Source organism: Somniosus microcephalus, chromosome 3 (genome assembly GCF_052327205.1).
Source record: "Somniosus microcephalus isolate GS21.2 chromosome 3, FLI_Smic_1.0, whole genome shotgun sequence".
In the NCBI taxonomy this organism is placed as follows: Eukaryota; Metazoa; Chordata; class Chondrichthyes; order Squaliformes; family Somniosidae; genus Somniosus; species Somniosus microcephalus.
This window is the reverse complement of record NC_140989.1, coordinates 328,355,291-328,374,301: the sequence shown is the minus strand read 5'-3', so window position 1 is coordinate 328,374,301 and position 19,011 is coordinate 328,355,291. Positions and strand designations below refer to the sequence as shown.

The window sequence follows — 19,011 nt, the reverse complement described above, 5'->3', positions numbered from 1 at the left end:
CGGGAAACTGGCACTTCCGTTCCTCTGAACGAAGGGGTTCAGAGGTCGAACGCGTGCACGCGGGAGTCTGCGCGTGCGCTTTGAACTTACGTTTTTTTTTACAGGATTTTCCGTGAGGGTAAGTCTTTAGATTTTAGAAATGTAAAAACCAGGAGTAAGGCCTGCATTTTAAAAGGTAAGTGGTCAATTAATTAAAATTAAAACATTTTTTCCACAGGTTTATTATTTTTAAATACTTTAAAGCAAGGTAAGTTTATTTTTAGCCCCGTTTTTTTATAAAATTATTTTTTTCAAAAATGTAAATTATTGTTTAAAATAGTTATTTAATGTAATTTATAGTTTATTTAAAAAGTGTGATTTAAAAAAAAAAATTATTTGAAGGTTTACTGTTATTTTGGGGCCCGTATATTCCTAAGTTTAGACAGGTCTTCCTGTCAATCTTATGAATGGGCTTTTCCCTCCTCTGATTGGCTGCCCATGGCTCACGTGATCCCAGGGGACGCATCGCACTAACTACGCCCCTGGGACACGCAAGCACAGCGTGCTGGGAGTTGGAGCAGGCCTCGGAGCGGAATTTCACGGGAGCCCAGAGCTCAACTGCCAGCATGCAAGGTAAGTGCAGGTCGGGGGCTTGCACCCGCGGGAAGCCCCCAACCCGAATTTCTGGGCCAATATTGTGTTGTTAAAGACGCAACATGCAGGATGAGGAAAACATTGAGTTTTGCAGGGTTATTTCAGTGATGATGGTAATCCATGTAATAGAAATAACAGCAATCAGAAAATCTTGGTTCAACTGTACTCCAATATGTGTGCACCTTCAGGATAGGGGGGGAAATGGGAGGGACAAATAAAAAGCTTTCTTTAGGAAGTTTCAGAAAGTATTACAGACAGTGAATACCTAGTCTGCCAAACTAATCTCAGCGGAGAGTTTAATACTAATGCACACTTCACTACACTGTATATACTAGGGCAACATTTACCATCCATTCATAGACAGCGGGCAGAAGATGTTCTACATTCTAGCAGTATATTGTTAAATATGGTTTATGGCCGTCTTTATATGAATGTGTGGTTTTAGTAGAGATGAAGTGCTTAACTGCCACAAATTTCATTACCTGTGAGCCTTCGGTTTTCAACAGTCTCCTCAGTCATCTGTATGGCCCAAGTCAGCACTATTTAAGCTAATCTTGTGGGGCAAATCTGATTGTAAAGCAAAAGCAGAGAGCAAAGTGGGGATGAAACCACAGACCGTCACAATGACAAACATTGCTGTAGAATCAGAACTGGTGAGATGTATAGCATGTCAGGCTTGTGGTTTTGTGGGTTTCTGCTGGGTGTCCCTCTCCTCTGCCCAGAAGAGCAGGTTAAAATCGAAACCTGCAGCATGGATGTAGGATATCGGTGGCGCAGATCCATGGGCGATTTTAACTGCCGGCCCGTTCGGTTTCTGTCAAGTGGGCAGGGTTAAACTTTGACCCTTGAGCGTCAGCAGGCTATTTGACCACAAATCATCACAGCTGAACCATGTGGATTTCCAGTAGGAATCCGGAGCAGGAACTCTGGCTGTTTATTCCATTCCTACCTCTACCACTGGCCCAGTTGGGATTAGTTATCTCAGCAAAGGTCAGGAATCCAGCCTGGGTCTTTACTGTTCAATATCCCTCAGCTACTCACTGCCTTAGCCAGCTGAGCTATCAGAAAGCCTCAACAATTAATTTACGCTCTTTTAAAAAAATGACTCAAATGGGTTGTTTAAATAGAATATCTGTGCTGAAATAATGTAAAATAAACCATTTATGACAAAGTAATAGTCAATGCAATTACATCATTGTGTAACAGATCATATCAGAGTAATCTTACATTTTAATCCTACTTTTAATTAAAAAACACAAAAGGCTGGATTTTGTCATTGGGGTGGGCTGGTGTCGTGTCATCCGCTTTTCGTGTTATCCACCCGATTCCAAATCGACGTGGGAGATTGATGAGATTTTCATATAATTGGGCAATTGAGTTCCAGCGTGTGGGAACCCATGGCCCAATTAGTTTTTTCAGTCTGAAACTCGCCTCCGATGATGTCATCATTGCTGTTGCATTTAAGGTCTGCAAGAAGCCTTGCTTCTTCTGCAGACTGCCAAGCTTTTGGCCTTTGCAGTGAGAGGGACCTGGAGGCGGAATGAACAGCGGGAGACCTAAGTCTGCTCCCAGATTTGATGATGTCGCCCTGCAAGCTTTGGTGGAGGGAGCAAGAGCTAGTAAGGAGGTGCTCTTCCCTTCTTCAGGGAGGAAGAAGCCTCCCCAGCAAACAAAGGCTGTGTGGGTCTAAGTGGCCCAGGAGGTGAACTCATTGTCCCTCATCCTCAGACCCTGGCTTCAGTGCAGGAAGAGGTTTCATGACCTTCTGCGCACTGGAAAAGTGAGTATGACTTTGCCATCACCCTCAATCTGATCCCCATTGCCTCTCCTCACCAGCACTCAGCTTTAACAACCTCTTCCTCCACATCCCACTTGACACTAACATCCCTACACCCTTACCCATTCCCTCTCTCTCTATGGTCACATTCACCTAACTATTCGACTATGCAGCCCTCACACTCCCTATCACTGTGATGCTATGAAAACAATTTACAAAACACAGGGAGGGCCCTTGGTTTTGCCAACTCACTCCATCTTTGTCTCCTTCTAAGCATCTATGCTATGGATTCTCTACACTCACTCCTTCATTCTCACTCAAACTCCACTTGTCTCCCTCATTGCAGGAAAAGAGAGCTCACAATAAGAGGGAAAGAGCGAGGACAGGAGGAGGGCCACCCTCGGTAGCCCACCTCACCCCTTGGGAGGAGGCGGTCCTGGAACTCGAGGACGATGCGCAAGTGGGCGACAGACAGATGGGTGCATCAGAGAAAGTTGGTGACAGAATAGTTTTTCATCTCTCTCATTGACATTGCATGAGTCGCTGATAATGATTCTGAAGCTCCAACAGATGGACTTATGATCATCTGCAATATGCAATATGCAAGTAACCTTGGCCTCACATCTCTGATTCTTTCCTTTACTCCCCCACAGGACCATCGCAAGCACCCGTCCCCACTATCGAGTAGGAACAGCCTGAGTCTCCAGACTCCTCAGAGGAAGCTGCAACCTCTGAGGGTGCAGCATCAGCAGAATTCAGCCAACCCAGCACCAGGGCAGACTCTCACACCTTTGTGAGCTAGAATAGTGTTGTCACCTGGTGTATCACAGCTCACAAGTGAGCATCAGCAGATTGTGGAGACAGGGACAGCAGTGGAGAGTCCTAGTCGGAGGGCACAGGACTCTCCCAGCTCGGCTCAGCTGCATGTCGACCCTCTGCCTCTGGGTCCATCCAGAAGAACAGCGATGCTGGAACTTCAGGAACAGGTGCAGGAGTCTCTGGCAGGTTTTGTCTCCAGGGTCGCTGCGAGTGTGGAGTGAATGGAGGAGTCCATTGCAAACATGAGCAGAGCCTTTGTGGAGTCATTGGCGCATGAACGCAGCACCACAGAAAGGATGGCAAACTCCGTGGAAAGGATGGCTACAGTAGAGAGGATGGCGACGGCCATGGAGTGTTCAGAATAGACTGACATCTCTTGAGGAGTGATAGTCAGCTATTGAACAGAGAAACCAGACCTTCATGGAAGTCCTTCTGTGTAGGACTGCCAGTGCAGATACAGGTCCTCATGGCCCCCCTGATGTGCAGCAAGGTGCTCTCAAGCCACTTGCAAGCGCTGAGGGGGACCTGACCCATGAGAGGGATGTTGGTGGCAGAGAACAAGGAAGTGGGGCTCCTCTCCAAGCGCTCGCACGACCATGCCAATGCAGAGCCCTCGGTCAGAGCCCCATCAGAGTCCCCACCCAACTGAGATCGGCGTCTCAACCCCTGCACAGCCGCAGGAGCAGCAGACTGTTGGTGAGCCCTCACAGGTTCGCAACCCCAGAGGATGTCCGCCAAAGGTGTCGAGGCAGAAGCAGCAAGAAAGTGAGCAAGGGGCCTCCACATCTGCTGAAGCCACAGGGGAAGCACCACGTAGGAGCACGCGTAAGAGAAAGATGCTTCACAAATAGTCACAAGGGTAGTCACTTGGGTGAAATGTTGTGTTTATTTTAAAAATGCCATCAGTTGGTTATTGTAAGTAAAAATTATGATGGCAACTGTTGCAGTTGTGGCGCATGTCATTTCGCAAATGGGACTTCCAAACTGAGGGCTTAGGATTACTTGCAATTGTCAGTATGGTGGTCAGAGTGCTAGGAATCCTTTGGTTCTTGGCCATTGTCGATGCTCTGGTAAGAAGCTGTGAGGCAAAAGTGCTTGATTGGCTAGGTGAAGCAAATCTGGCCAAGATGAATGCGTTCCTTGCATCCCGGGCAGCAATGTTCTTGCGTACTGCTGTCACTGGTTGATGGGCCTCTGCAAGATGTTCGTTTTCACTCTCCTCCTCCTCCTCCTCCTGCTACTCCTCCTCACCTGAGGAGGATATGTGAGGAGCCACTTGGTCCTCAGGAATCTGCAAGCCACGACGCTGTGCCATGTTGTGAAGTGCATAGCAAACCGCGACGATTCTGGAGACCCTGGCTGCTGAGTACTGCAGGGCTCCACCTGATCTATCCAGGCATCTGAAGCACATCTTCAGCATGCCGATGGTTTGCTCGATTATGGATCTGGTGGAAATGTGGCTGGAGTTGTAGCTCTCCTCAGCTTCATTGGATGGGCTCCTCAACGGTGTCATTAGCCATGTCTTCAGGGGATAGCCTTTGTCTCCAAGTAGCCATCCATTAAGTTGGTCTGGCGGACTGAAGAGCGGAGGCACACTAGACTGGCGCTGTATAAAGGAGTCATGGCAACTGCCAGGGTACTTGGCACAAACATGCAAAATTTCCTTCTTTTGGTCACACACCAGCTGCACGTTGAGGGAGTGGAAGCCCTTGCGGTTGACAAAAATACCTGGATTACGATGGGGTGCCCTAAGGGCTACATGTGTGCTGTCAGCGACGCCCTGCACCCTTGGAAAGCCTGCCAGATTAGCTAGTCCAACCGCACGCGCCGTGACACTTGCTTGATCCTTGGAGAAATGGATGTGATTGTGCGCGAAGGCAAAGAGGGCATCGGTTACCTGCATAATGCAAGTGTGTGTGGCCGCCTGGGAGATGCCGCTGATGTCTGCTGCTGATCCCTGGAGTGAGCCTGAAGCAAAAAAGTTGAGTGCGGTGGTGACTTTGACGGCCACTGGTAAGGGGTGTCCGCCTGCTCCTCTGGGCTCCAGGTCTTGCTGCAGCATTGCGCAGATGTCAGTCACTACCTCTCGCGAAAGTCGTAGCCTCCTTTGGCACTGCTGCTCACTCATGTTGAGGTAGCTGATCCTCTGTCTGTAGACCCTGTTTGGGGGGTATCTCCTGCACCGATGGGCTTCCATGGGCTGGTGCCTTCTGGCCTGTACAGCTTCAGCTGGGTGAGCAGCAGCTTGGCGCTCCTGTTGTTGCCGCTGCTGTTGGTGCTGCTGTTGTTCATGGTTCTGCTGCTGTCGCGGCTGGTGCCCGAGCTCATCTGATGTCCAGGAGGAAAGGAAATAAATGGTTCCCATGCTTCTGGTAGATGCCTCGGTTGAGGAAGCGCTCAAGGTGGCGAGAGGGGTTTCCCAAGAGGTCACACTGGAGATGGGTGTCAGGCTCCAAACTTCCACAGCTATGGTTATGCCTGCTAAAAGTTCTCCCAACAAAGTCCTGCCACCTGCAAATGATGACTGATCAAATCTCCTATTTAATGGTGGAGCTGCAGCTGATAGTCAGCAATCCAATTGTGCTCCCGCCAGGTTTCACCATCGTGTTTCAGAAGAGACGTGAATCACATGGGAAACATGTTAAAATCGGAAAGGCCTCTCAAAATGGGATTATAGAAGCAATTTAGTGGTTGTTAAGGGCCTTAAGGGCCTATCCCGCCTCTTGGAGGTGGGACGGAGACGGGATCAGAAACCACACATTTGGGAAAATTGCTTGGAGGCGGGGTCAGGCCCGCCCGCCACTTAAAAGGTGACTTGATTGAAACATATAAGATCGTGAGGGATCTGGACAGGGTGGATGTGGAGAGGATGTTTCCTCTTCTGGGAGAATCTAGAACTAGGGGTCACTGTTTTAAAATAAGGGGTCGCCCATTTAAGACAGAGATGAGGAGAATTTTTTTCTCAGAGGGTCGTGAGTCTTTGAAACTCTCTTCCTCAGAGGGCGGCGGAAGCAGAGTATTTGAATATTTTTAAGGCAGAGGTAGATAGATTCTTGGTAAGCAAGGGGGTGAAAAGTTATTGGGGGTAGGTGGGAATGTGGAGTAATCAAATCAGCCATGATCTTATTGAATGACGGAGCAGGCTCGAAGGGCTGAGTGGCCGACTCCTGCTCCTAATTCGTATGTTCGTATGTTCGGTTGGAACATGGAGCAGCAACTGAATACACCTGAAAGTTGCTCAGCTTGGAGGTATCACACTTTTTATATGCAATATTATTATTCATTAACACCTGCAGGATGCTCTAAGTGACTAGGGTTCTTCAGCACTTGCCTTCATTGTATTTGTTATACTTTCTATTTGTGCTCAACAGGAACTAACAGAGCTGCAAGTCCAGAATATAAATGACAACGCTGAACAAACTGATAAACTAACAAAGGCAACAATATGGTAACACACCCTTTCTCTTGTTGTTCTTTCCATGATCATATGCTGGCCTGTATCTCACCTCCTCCCCCCACCCCGCACCCCTCCTAATAAAGGTGCACTATAGTAGATTAGTGGTAACTTATTTCATCCTCTACAATCCTGCGGCTGCTCCATATCTAGGTAAACAATAGCAATAACGCAATCCTTGCCACTGTATATGTACACCAGCTTACTGGAATGTATCAGACATTTCTCCTCATCTTCTGTACTCAGGTTAATAAACGCTTTATCAGAAGACGACTCAGGCTATAAACCAACAGAATTTATTTACCAGAACAACTAAATGAACAGTACTCATTGCTGTAATTACAAATTTTAATGACCTCTATAATGTATATCAAAACAATCAAATGTGTTTTTCCGTGACCGATCAACATACATTGAACCATGAAAACTGATATTCACTTCTCACATGGTGAATCACTGCCGGACTCAAATGAGCCTGGTTTCAGTTGGCTACAGATTGATTGTTGTTCTCGTCTCTCAGCCACAAATAAAAGGCCCACACTCGAAATTTCCAGCCACAGAACTGTCAATTCAAAGGATCACAGCCAATCATTGGCCCTGCCTCTTCCCTCAGCTCTCAGACACAACTGTCAATAAAAATCTCCACTCTAGGCTGATTCTTTGATTCAAAGCAAAGACAATAACAGACGAGTTGCATTTAATTACATAGATTCGATGCCATTCTTACATTTTTTGATGTCACTGAACTTCTTCATTTCCTCCCAGGTCCAGCAAACCTGGGACATTGCATTCAGTCACCCTACAACCTGCTCCCAGGCATCTTGGGCCTTTGCTTTAAGAGATGGATGGCCTTCTGCTCCATAGAGTACCATTCTCCTTCACCACATCTCCGAAGCATCATTACTGAAAGTGAGAGTCTTTCCCATGGCCAATCATGGCACCATCCCAGAACATGTGCTGCACTCCCAGCTGCAACATTACTTAACTCGCCTGTAATGGAGAGCAGCAATCCTTTTCAGAGTAATTGTTTAATTTTGACATGCAGCCAACCAATTCCCAGGTCTGAGTCCCTATGTTTGTTTTCCAGGGAGCCTATTCACGTTAAGGGGAAAGGCCTTATGTCAACACGTGGTCAGAACAGCCTCCACATTGCTGGGATTGGGAAATCGAGGTTAGTGTATAGATGCATCACAAAGTACTGGGGTATGGATACTCCCTGCAATATTTCACATGGTGAGCTTCCCATCTGGGTGTACTGTTGGGAATACAATAGGCAGGAAAAGACAAGAAAAGAATTGGAAAGTGAGCTACCTAGGCTGATCTTGTGTATCTCCTAGTGGTTGGTTACAGACCAGTATTTGAAGAGGCTGAGAAACATAGAAACATAGAAGATAGGAGCAGGAGTAGGCCATTCGGCCCCTCGAGACTGCTCCACCATTCAATGCGATCATGGCTGATCATCCAAGTTCAGTACCCGGTACCTGCTTTCTCCCCATACCCCTTGATCCCTTTAGCCTTAAGAAATATATCCAACTCCTTCTTGAATATGTTTAATGAATTGGCCTCTACTGCCTTCTGTGGTAGAGAATTCCACAAGTTCACCACTCTCTGGGTGAAGAAATTCCTCCTCATTTCTGTCCTAAAAGGCCTACCCCTTATCCTTAGACTGTGACCCCTGGTTCTGGATTCCCCGATCATCGGGAACATCCTCCCTGCATCTAGTCTGTCCAGTCCTGCCAGAATTTTATAAGTTTCAATGAGATCCCCTCTCATTCTTCTAAATTCCAGCGAGTACAAGCCCAATCGACCCAATCTCTCCTCATACTTCATTCCTGCCATCCCAGGTATCAGCCTGGTGAATCTTCGCTGAACTCCTTCCATGGCAAGAATATCCTTCCTCAGATAAGGCGACCAAAACTGCACACAATACTCAAGATGTGGTCTCACCAAGGCCCTGTATAACTGTAGCAAGACATCCTTGTTCCTGTACTCAAACCCTCTCGCTATGAAGGCCAACATACCATTTGCCTTCGTAACCGCCTGCTGCACCTGCATGCTTACCTTCAGCGACTGGTGCACAAGGACGCCCAGGTCTCGTTGCACTTCCCCTTCTCCCAATCTATTGCCATTCAGATAATCTGCCTTCCTGCTTTTGACACCAAAGTGGATAACCTCACATTTATCCACGTTATATTGCATCTGCCATGCTTCTGCCCAATCACCCAACCTGTCCAAATCATCCTGTAGTTTTTTGGCATCCTCCTCACAGCACACACGCCCACCCAGCTTTGTGTCATCTGCAAATTTGGAGATATTACATCTAGTTCCCTTGGCTAGATCATTAATATATATTGGCCCAGAAATTAGGTTCGGGGGCTTGCCGCACGTGCAAACCCCCGATGTGCACTTACCCGGCGTGCCGACAGCTGAAGCCTGGGCCTGCTTGGAATTCCTGTCACTGGCCTGGTTCAGCTGTCGGCGTGCTGTGCTTGCCTGATCCAGTGGCGTAGTTAGTGTGATGTGCCGGCTGGGATCAGGTGAGTACTGGGCAGCCAATCAGGGGAGGGAAAACTTCATTCATGAGTTTGATAGTAAGAACTGTCAAACTCATGAAAAGTACAGGCGCCCAAAAGACCACTTAAACTTTAAATAAAATTTTAAAAAACATCGCACTAATTAAATAAACTATAAATAACTTTAAAAAACTATTTTAAACAATTAATCAAATTTTTGAAAAAAATAATTTTTTAAGAAATCGGGTCTAAAAATACACTTACCTTACTGTAAAGTCCTTAAAAACAATAAAGCTGTGGAAAAAATGTTATAATTTTAAATAATAGACCACTTACCTTAAAGAATCAAGTCCTTACGTCTCCTTTTTACATTTCTAAAAAGTTGGGGCCCTTACACACGGGCAAACCTGTCAAAAAGAAGGAAGTTCAACGCGTGCGCGCAGAGTCCTGCGCGCACGCGTTGGACCTCTGAACCCCTTGGAGGAAATGCCGGTTTCCCGTGCATGCGCTGTGCATGCTGAAATCCGGCACTTCCAACGGGCCCACGCGTGAGTACCCCATCCGTACTCACGCGTTGGGACCGGAATTACTGGCCCATTGTGAATAGCTGGGGTCCAAGGACCGATCCCTGTGGTACCCCACTAGTCACTGCCTGCCACTTGGAAAAAGACCCGTTTTTTCCAACTCTTTGCTTTCTATCTGCCAACCAGTTCTCTATCCAAGTCAATACCTTGCCCCCCCCCACAATCCCATGTGCCTTAACTTTACACGCTAATCTCTTATGTGGGACCTTATCGAAAGCCTTCTGAAAGTCCAAATACACCACATCCACTGGTTCTCCCTTATCTATTTTACTAGTTGCATCCTCAAAAAATTCCAGTAGATTAGTCAAGCACAATTTACCTTTTGTAAATCCATGTTGACTTTGTCCGATCCTGTCACTGTTTTCCAAGTGATCTGCTATTACATCTTTTATAATGGACTCTAGCATTTTCCCTACTACCGATGTCAGGCTTACCGGTCTGTAATTTCCCGTTTTCTCTCTACCACCTTTTTTGAATAGTGGGGTAACATTAGCTACCCTCCAATCCATGGGTACTGTTCCAGATTCCATCGAATATTGGAAGATGATTAGCAATGCATCTACTATTTCTAGGGCCACTTCCTTAAGTACCCTAGGATGTAGGTGAAGCAGGTTTTCTTTCTTACCTGTCTAATAAATAACACAGAGGGAGATGGAGAATCCATAAAGCAGATAGGAAATAACTGAAAATGGTGGAAGTTAAATTTTCAAAATTCAGTAGACGTACCTGGTGAAAATGTGAGTGCCAACAGTACTGGAATGGTTAAATGTAGATGGCTTTTTCAAGTTGACATTCACACTTTCTCTGTCTTTCTATATTCAGTCCCTTACCATTACAGTGTGAGGAGAAAGAAAAGCCTCTGCTTGATATTACCTCATTGCTAAGGGTCGAGAATCAAAAGGCCTCGTCAGGAACGCAAAATGATTGTAAGCCTGAGGTAGGGATTAATGACAACAAACCCTGACTCTATATAGAATGCCTCCTAATCGATGAGATATTTAACTCCATTTTTAAAAATTTTATATTCTTCCTGAATTTTTGAAGAGGATTAAATAGCCATTTTCATTATTATGGAGTTCGTACACTGGAAAAACAATTGGTGTTTTATTTCGTTTTGTATTCTATATTTGTTCTCACTGTTTATAATCCCTTCACTGTGCCCAATTTTCTGGCCAAGAGAGCAGGCAGGTGACATCTTCCCTAGGCCTCTGGCAACAGCCTAGATCAATGCCTTGTGTGGAATGGAAATTCAGCATATGGACAATCACAGCAGAGATCTCCATCCTACTGCTCTGTGGACTTATACTATTTACTATATTTTATTGGATTTTTAAAAAAAGGTTTCGTGCTGGCACACATTCCCATTGAGAAACAATAAAAGTCTAAACATAAGAACATAAGAATTAGGAGCAGGAGTAGGCCATATGGCCCCTCAAGCCATTCAATAAGATCATGGTTGATATTCGACTTCAACTCCACCTTCCCGCCCGATCCCCAAATCCCTTGGTTGCCTTAGAGTCCAAAAATCTATCGATCGCAGCCTTGAATATACTCAACGACTGAGCATCCACAGCCCTCTGAGGTAGAGAATTCCAAAGATTCACAACCCTCTCCTCATCTCAGTCCTAGATGGCCGACCCCTTACCCTGACACTATGCCCCTTGGTTCTAGACTCTCCAGCCAGCGGAAATAGCCTCTCAGCATCTACCCTGCCAAGCCTTTTCAGAATCTTATATGTTTCAATGAGATCACCTCTCATACTCCTAAACTCTGGAGAGTATAGGTGCAATCTACTCAATTTCTCCTCATAGGACAACCCTCTTATCCCAGGAATCAATCTAGTGAACCTTCTTTGTACCGCCTCTCCGATAAGTATATCCTTCCTTAGGTACGGAGATCTAAACTGTACACAGTACTCCAGGTGTGGTCTCACCAAGGCCCTTACAATTGCAGCATACCTTCCTTACTCTTGTACTCCAACCCCCTTGCAAGAAAGGCCAACATTCCATTTGCCTTCCTAATTGCTTGCTGTACCTGCACGTTAACATTTAGTATTTTCTGTACAAGGACACCGAAATCCCTCTGAACACCAACATTTAATAGTTTCTCACCATTTAAAAAATATTGTTTTTCTATTCTTCCTACCAAAGTGAATACCCTCACATTTCCCCACGTCATACTCCTTCTGCCACCTTACTGCCCACTCACTTAACCTGCCTATATCCCTTTGCAGACACGATGGGCTGGATTTTGATACTGGGGCGGGCTGGGGTCGTGTAATCCACATTTCGTGTTAGCCACCAGATTCTAAATCGATGTGGGAAAATGATGCCATTTTAACTTACTGTAATTGGCCAATTGAGTTCCAGCGTGTGGGAACCCATGGCCAATGAGTTTTTCCAGTCTGAAAGTCGCCTCCGATGACATCATCATTGCTGCTGCATTTAAGGTCTGCAACAAGCCTTGCTTCTTCTGCAGACTGCCAAGCTTTTGCCCTTGCATGTTAGAGGCACCTGCAGGACGAATGGCCAGCCAGAGACCTAGGTCTGCACCCCGCTTTGATGACGTTGCCCTGCAGGCTTTAGTAGAGGGAGCAAGAGCAAATAAAGAGGTGCTCTTCCCTTCTTCAGGGAGGAAGAAGCCTCCCCAGCAAACCAAGGCTGTGTGGATCCAAGTGGCCCAGGAGGTCAACTCTTTGTCAATAACCCGCAGAACCTGGCTTCAGTGCAGGAAGAGGTTTCATGACCTTCTGCGCACTGGAAAAGTGAGTATGAATTTCCCATCACCCTCAATCTGATCCCCATTGCCTCTCCTCACCAGCACTCAACTTTAGCAATCTCTTCCTCCACATCCCACTTGACACTGACATCCATGCACTTACCTATTCCCTCTCTCTCTATGGTCACATTCACCTAACTATTCGACTATGCAGCCCTCACACCCCCTATCACTGTGATGCAATTACAATTTACAACACACAGGGAGGGCCCTTGGCTTTGCCACCTCACTCCATCTTTGTCTCCTTCTAATAATCTATGCTATGGATTCTCTACACTCACTCCTTCATTCTCACTCAAACTCCAATTGTCTCCCTCATTGCAGGAAAAGAGAGCTCACAATAAGAGGGAAAGAGCGAGGACAGGAGGAGGGCCACCCTCAGTAGCCCAGCTCACCACCTGGGAGGAGGCGGTCCTGGAGATCGTGGGAGTGGAGGAAGATTCCCAAGTGGGGGACGGACAGACGGGTGCATCACAGCAAGCTGGTGACAGCAAGAATAGTTTTCCATCTCTCTCAATGACATTGCATGAGTCACTGATAATGATTCTGAAGCTCTAACAGATGGACTTATGATCATCTGCAATATGCAAAGTGCATGTAACCTTGGCCTCGCATCTCTGACTCTTTCCTTTACTCCCCCACAGAACCATCACAAGCACCTGTCCCCACTGTCCAGGAAGAAGAGCATGAGCCTCAAGACTCCTCAGAGGAAGCTGCAACCTCTGAGGGCGCAGCATCAGCAGAATTCACCGCACCCAGCACCAGTGCAGACACTCACACCTCAGAGGGAACATCGCAAGATAGAGTAGTGTTGTCACCTGGTGTATCACAGCTCACAAGTGAGCATCAGCAGATTGTGGAGACAGGGACAGCAGTGGAGAGTCCTAGTCAGAGGGCGCAGGACTCTGCCAGCTCAGCTCAGCTGCATGTTGACCCTCTGCCTCTGGGTCCATCCATAAGATCAGCAGTGCTGTAATTCCAGGAACAGATGCAGGAGTCTCTGGCAGGTTTTGTCTCCAGGGTCGCTGCGAGTGTGGAGCAAATGGAGGAGTCGATTGCGAACATGAGCAGAGCGTTTGTGGAGTCATTGGCACATGAACGCATCACCATGGAAAGGATGGCAACCTCCATGGAGGTGATAAGTCACCAGAGTGCAGAAAACATAGTGAGTGTTCTGAATAGAATGACATCTCTGGAGGAGCGATGGTCATCTATTGAACAGAGAAACCAGACCTTCATGGAAGTCCTTCTGAATAGGACTGCCAGTGCAGATACGGGTCCCCATGGCCCCCCTGATGTGCAGCAAGGTGCTCTCAAGCCACTTGCAAGCGCTGAGGGGGACCTGACCCATGAGAGGGAAGTTGGTGGCAGACATCAAGGAAGTGGGGGCTCCTCTCCAAGCGCTCGCACTTCCATGCCACTGCAGTGTCCTCGGTCAGAGCCCCACCAGAGTCCACACCCAACTGAGATTGGCATCTCAACCCCTGCACAGCCGCAGGAGCAGCAGACTGTTGGCGAGCCCTCACAGGTTCGCAACCCCAGAGGATGCCCACCAAAGGTGTCGAGACAGGAGCAGCAAGAAAGTGAGAAAGGGGCCTCCACATCTGCTGAAGCCACAGGGGAAGCACCACGTCGGAGCACGCGTAAGAGAAAGATACTGCACAAATAGTCACAAGGGTAGTCACTTGGGTGAAATTTGATGTTTTATGTTAAAAAGCCATCAGATGATTACTGTAAATAAAAAATCTGATGGCTACTGCTGTAGTTGTGGTGTGTGTCATTTCACGAATGGGACTTCCACATTGAGGGCTTAGAATTACTTGCAATTGTCAGTATGGTGGTCAAATTGCTAGGAATCCGTTGGTTCTTAGCCATTGTCGATGCTCAGGTAAGAAGTTGCAAGGCAAAAGTGCTTGATTGGCTAGGCTAAGCAAATCTGGCCAAGATGAGTGCGTTCCTTGCATCCCGGGCAGCAATGTTCTCGCGTACTGCTGCCGCTGGTTGATGGGCCTCTGCAAATGTTCGTTTTCGCTCTCCTCCTCCCCCTCATCTGAGGAGGATATGTGACGAGCCACTTGATCCTCAGGAATCTGCAAGCCACGACGCTGTGTCATGTTGTGAAGTGCACAGCAAACCACGATGATTGTGGAGACCCTGGCTGCTGAGTACTGCAGGGCTCCACCTGATCTATCCAGGCATCTGAAGCACATCTTCCTGCATCTAGTCTGTCCAGTCCTGTCAGAATTTTATAAGTTTCAATAAGATCCCCTCTCATTCTTCTAAACTCCAGCGAGTACAAACCCAATCGTCCCAATCTTTCCTCATATGTCATTCCTGCCATCCCATTCCTGGTATCAGCCAAGTGAATCTTCGCTGAACTCCTTCCATGGCAAGAACATCCTTCCTCAGATAAGGCGACCAAAACTGCACACAATACTCAAGATGTGGTCTCACCAAGGCCCTGTACAACTGCAGCAAGACATCCTTGTTCCTGTACTCAAACCCTCTCGCTACGAAGGCCAACATACCATTTGCCTTCTTAACCGCCTGCTGCACCTGCATGCTTACCTTCAGTGACTGGTGCACAAGGACACCCAGGTCTCGTTGCACTTCCCCTTCTCCCAATCTATTGCCATTCAGATAATAATCTGCCTTCCTGTTTTTGCCACCATAGTGGATAACCTCACATTCATCCATGTTATATTGCATCTGCCATATTTTTGCCCAATCGCCCAACCTATCCAAATCATCCTGGAGTTTTTCGGCATCCTCCTCACAGCATACACTCCCACCCAGCTTTGTGTCGTCTGCAAATTTGGAGATATTACATCTAGTTCCCTTGTCTAGATCATTAATATTTATTGTGAATAGCTGGGGTCCAAGGACCGATCCCTGCGGTACCCCACTAGTCACTGCCTGCCACTCGGAAAAAGACCCGTTTATTCCAACTCTTTGCTTTCTGTCTGCCAACCAGTTCTCTATCCAAGTCAATACCTTGCCCCCAATCCCATGTGCCTTAACTTTACATGCTAATCTCTTATGTGGGACCTTATCAAAAGCCTTCTGAAAGTCCAAATACACCACATCCACTGGTTCTCCCTTATCTATTTTACCAGTTACATCCTCAAAGAATTCCAGCGGATTAGTCAAGCACGATTTACCTTCTGTAAATCCATGTTGACTTTGTCCGATCCTGTGACTGTTTTTCAAGTGCTCTGCTATTACATCTTTTATAATGGACTCTAGCATTTTCCCCACTACCAATGTCAGGCTTACCGGTCTGTAATTCCCCGTTTTCTCTCTACCACCTTTTTTGAATAGTGGGGTAACATTAGCTACCCTCCAATCCATGGGTACTGTTCCAGATTCCATCGAATGTTGGAAGATGATCAGCAATGCATCTACCATTTCTAGCGCCACTTCCTTAAGTACCCTAGGATGTAGATTATCAGGCCATGGGGATTTATCGGCCTTCAATCCCATCAATTTTCCTAACACCATTTCCCTACAAATACTGATTTCTTTCATTTCCTCCCTTTCATCAGACCCTATGTTCCCTGACAAAGTCCTGCCACCTGCAAATGATGGCTGATCAAATCTCCTATTTAATGGTTGAGCTGCAGCTGATAGTCAGCAATCCAACTGTGCTACCGCCAGGTTTCACCGTCGTGGTTCAGAACAGGCGTGCTTCACGTGGGGAAAGGGTTAAAATCACAAAGGCCTATCAAAATGGCATTATAGAGGCAATTTAGTGCTTGTTAAGGGCCTTAACGGCCTATCCCGCCTCTTGGAGGCAGAACGGAGACGGGACCAGTAGACACGATTTAATGAAAATTGCTTGGAGGCGGGGTTGGGGCCCGCCCACCAGTTTTTACAATTTTAACCCCCCACACGCCTCCAATCCCGCCTCAATGGCCCAATGAAATTCGAGCCCTTTGCGTCCTCCTCCCAGCTTACTTTCCCACCTAGCTTTGTATCGTCAGCAAAGTTGGATGCATTACACTTGGTTCCTTCATCTAAGTCATTAATATAGATTGTAAATAGCTGAAGCCACAGCACTGATCCTTGTGGCACTCCACTAGTAACAGCCTGCCAAAATGAAAATGACTAGTTCATTCCTACTCTCTGTTTTCTGTCCTTTAACCAATCCTCTAACCATGCTAATATATTACTCCCAACCCCATGAGCCCTTAAAAGGGAAGAAAAATGTGCCTTGTACACAATGAAATTGGCATATAGAACAAAGGGATAATAATTCTGGAGATTACCATGTGTAAAAATAGTGTATTGGATCCAGTTATTCAGCTGGTGGCCCAGATGTAATCAAAAATAAATGTAATGATATTTCTTGCATGCTGATGGACCCAGTGTCATCATAAACCAGCAGCTTTCTTTTAATTAATTCTCGGTATATGGGCATCTCTAGCAAGGCCCGCATTTATTGTCCATCCCTAGTTGTCCTTCAGAAGGTGGTGGTGGACTTTCTATTTGAACCACTGCAGTCCATGTAGTGAAAGTACGCCTGCAATGCAGTTAAGTAGGGAATTACAGGATTTTGATCCAGCAACGATGAAGGAATGGTGATATATGTCCAAGTCAGGGTGGTGTATGACTTGGAGAGGAACTTGGAGGTCATAAGAACATAAAAAATAGGAGCAGGACTAGGCCATTCAGCCCTTTGAGCCTGCTCTGTCATTCAATAAGATCATGGCTGATCTTCTACCTCAACTCCACCTTCCCGCACTATCCCCATATTCCTTGATTCCCTTAGGGCTCGATTTCATCATTGAGGCGGGCCGGGGACGTGTCAGACACTTTTTTCCTGTTATTCACCCGACTCCACTTTGATGTGGGGGGAAAATGCGATTTTCACCTCATTGGCCAATTGATTCCCAGCGTGTGGGAACCCCTGGCCCACTTAGTCTTTCCATCCTGAAAGTCGCCTCCGATGACGTCATCAATGCTGCTGGATTTAAGGACTGCAAGCAGCCTTGCTTCTTTTGGAGACTACAAACTTCATGCCCATTGCTGTAAACCCTTATTTCAGCCACGATGTCCAGCAGCAGGCCAAAGTCTGCTCCACGCTTTGATGAAGCCACCCTGCAAGCTCTGGTGGAGGGAGCCAGATCCAATAAGGAGGTGCTCTTCCCTTCCTCGGAGAGGAAAAAGCCTCCTCAGCAGACTAAAGCTGTGTGGATGCAAATGGCCCAGGAGGTCAATTCAATGTCTATGTGCCGCAGAACCTGGCTGCAGTGCAGGAAGTGGTTTCATGACCTTCTGCACACTGGGAAAGTGAGTATGACTTTCCCATCACCCTCAATCTGATCCCCATCTCCTCTCATCACCAGCACTCAGCTTTGGCAACCTCTTCCTCCACATCCCACTTGACACTGACATCCCTGCACCCTTACCCATTCGCTCTCTCTCTATGGTCACATTCACCTAACTATTCGATTTTGCAGCCCTCACACTCCCTATCACTGTGATGCAATTACAATTTACAACACACAGGGAGGGCCCTTGGTCTTGCCAACTCACTCCATCTTTGTCTCCTTCTAAGCATCTATGCTATGGATTCTCTACACTCACTCCTTCATTCTCACTCAAACTCCACTTGTCTCCCTCATTGCAGGAAAAGAGAGCTCACAATAAGAGGGAAAGAGCGAAGACAGGAGGAGGGCCACCCTCAGTAGCCCAGCTCACCCCCTGGGAGGAGGCGGCCCTGGAGATCATGGGAGTGGAGGAGGATGTGCAAGCGGGGGATGGACAGACGGGTGTATCAGAGCAAGCTGGTGACAGAATTGTTTATCATCTCTCTCATTGACATTGCATGAGTCACTGATAATGATTCTGATGCTCTAACAGATTGACTTTTGATCATCTGCAATATTCAATGTGCATGTAACCTTGGCCTCACATCTCTAACTCTTTCCTTTACTCCCCCACAGGACCATTGAGAGCCCCCATCCCCACTGTCCAGGAGGAAGAGCCTGAGCTTCCAGACTCCTCAGAGGAAGCTGCAACCTCTGAGGGCGCAGCGTCAGCAGAATTCAGAGCACCCAACACCAGCGCAGACACTCACACTTCGGTGGCGGGATGGAGACGGTGTCAGAAAACTCGCATGTGGAAAAATTGCTTGGAGGCGGGATCTGGCCCGCCCACCAGTTTTTGCGATTTTAACACCTCACATGCCTCCATTCCCGCCTCCTCGGGCCTGGTAAAATCGAGCCCTTAGTATCCAAAAATCTAGCGATCTTTGTCTTGACTATACTCAACTGAACATCCACAGCCCTCTGGAGTAGAGAATTCCAAAGATTCACCACCCTTTGTGTGAAGAAATTTCTCCTCATCTGTGATGATGTTTGCATGCACCTGCTTCTCTTGTCCCAGGTGCTGGAGGTCACGGGTTTGGGAGCTGCTGTCGAAGAAGTCTTGGGGACTTGCTACATTGCA

The 19,011-nt window shown here is 47.0% G+C and overlaps 1 protein-coding gene across 2 annotated transcripts in view; it reads left to right on the top strand.

Annotated features, from left to right (window-relative positions):
• The window catches only part of LOC147122216 (uncharacterized), a 51,983-nt gene that overhangs the window by 19,591 nt on the left and 13,381 nt on the right, over window positions 1-19,011 (top strand). For both annotated transcript variants that reach the window (XM_085983133.1, XM_085983132.1), the window contains exons 7-9: window positions 6,601-6,677; window positions 7,771-7,854; window positions 10,603-10,717. In XM_085983133.1, coding sequence (XP_085839259.1) covers window positions 6,601-6,677; window positions 7,771-7,854; window positions 10,603-10,717 — 276 coding nt within the window. The remainder of the gene's footprint in view (window positions 1-6,600; window positions 6,678-7,770; window positions 7,855-10,602; window positions 10,718-19,011) is intronic.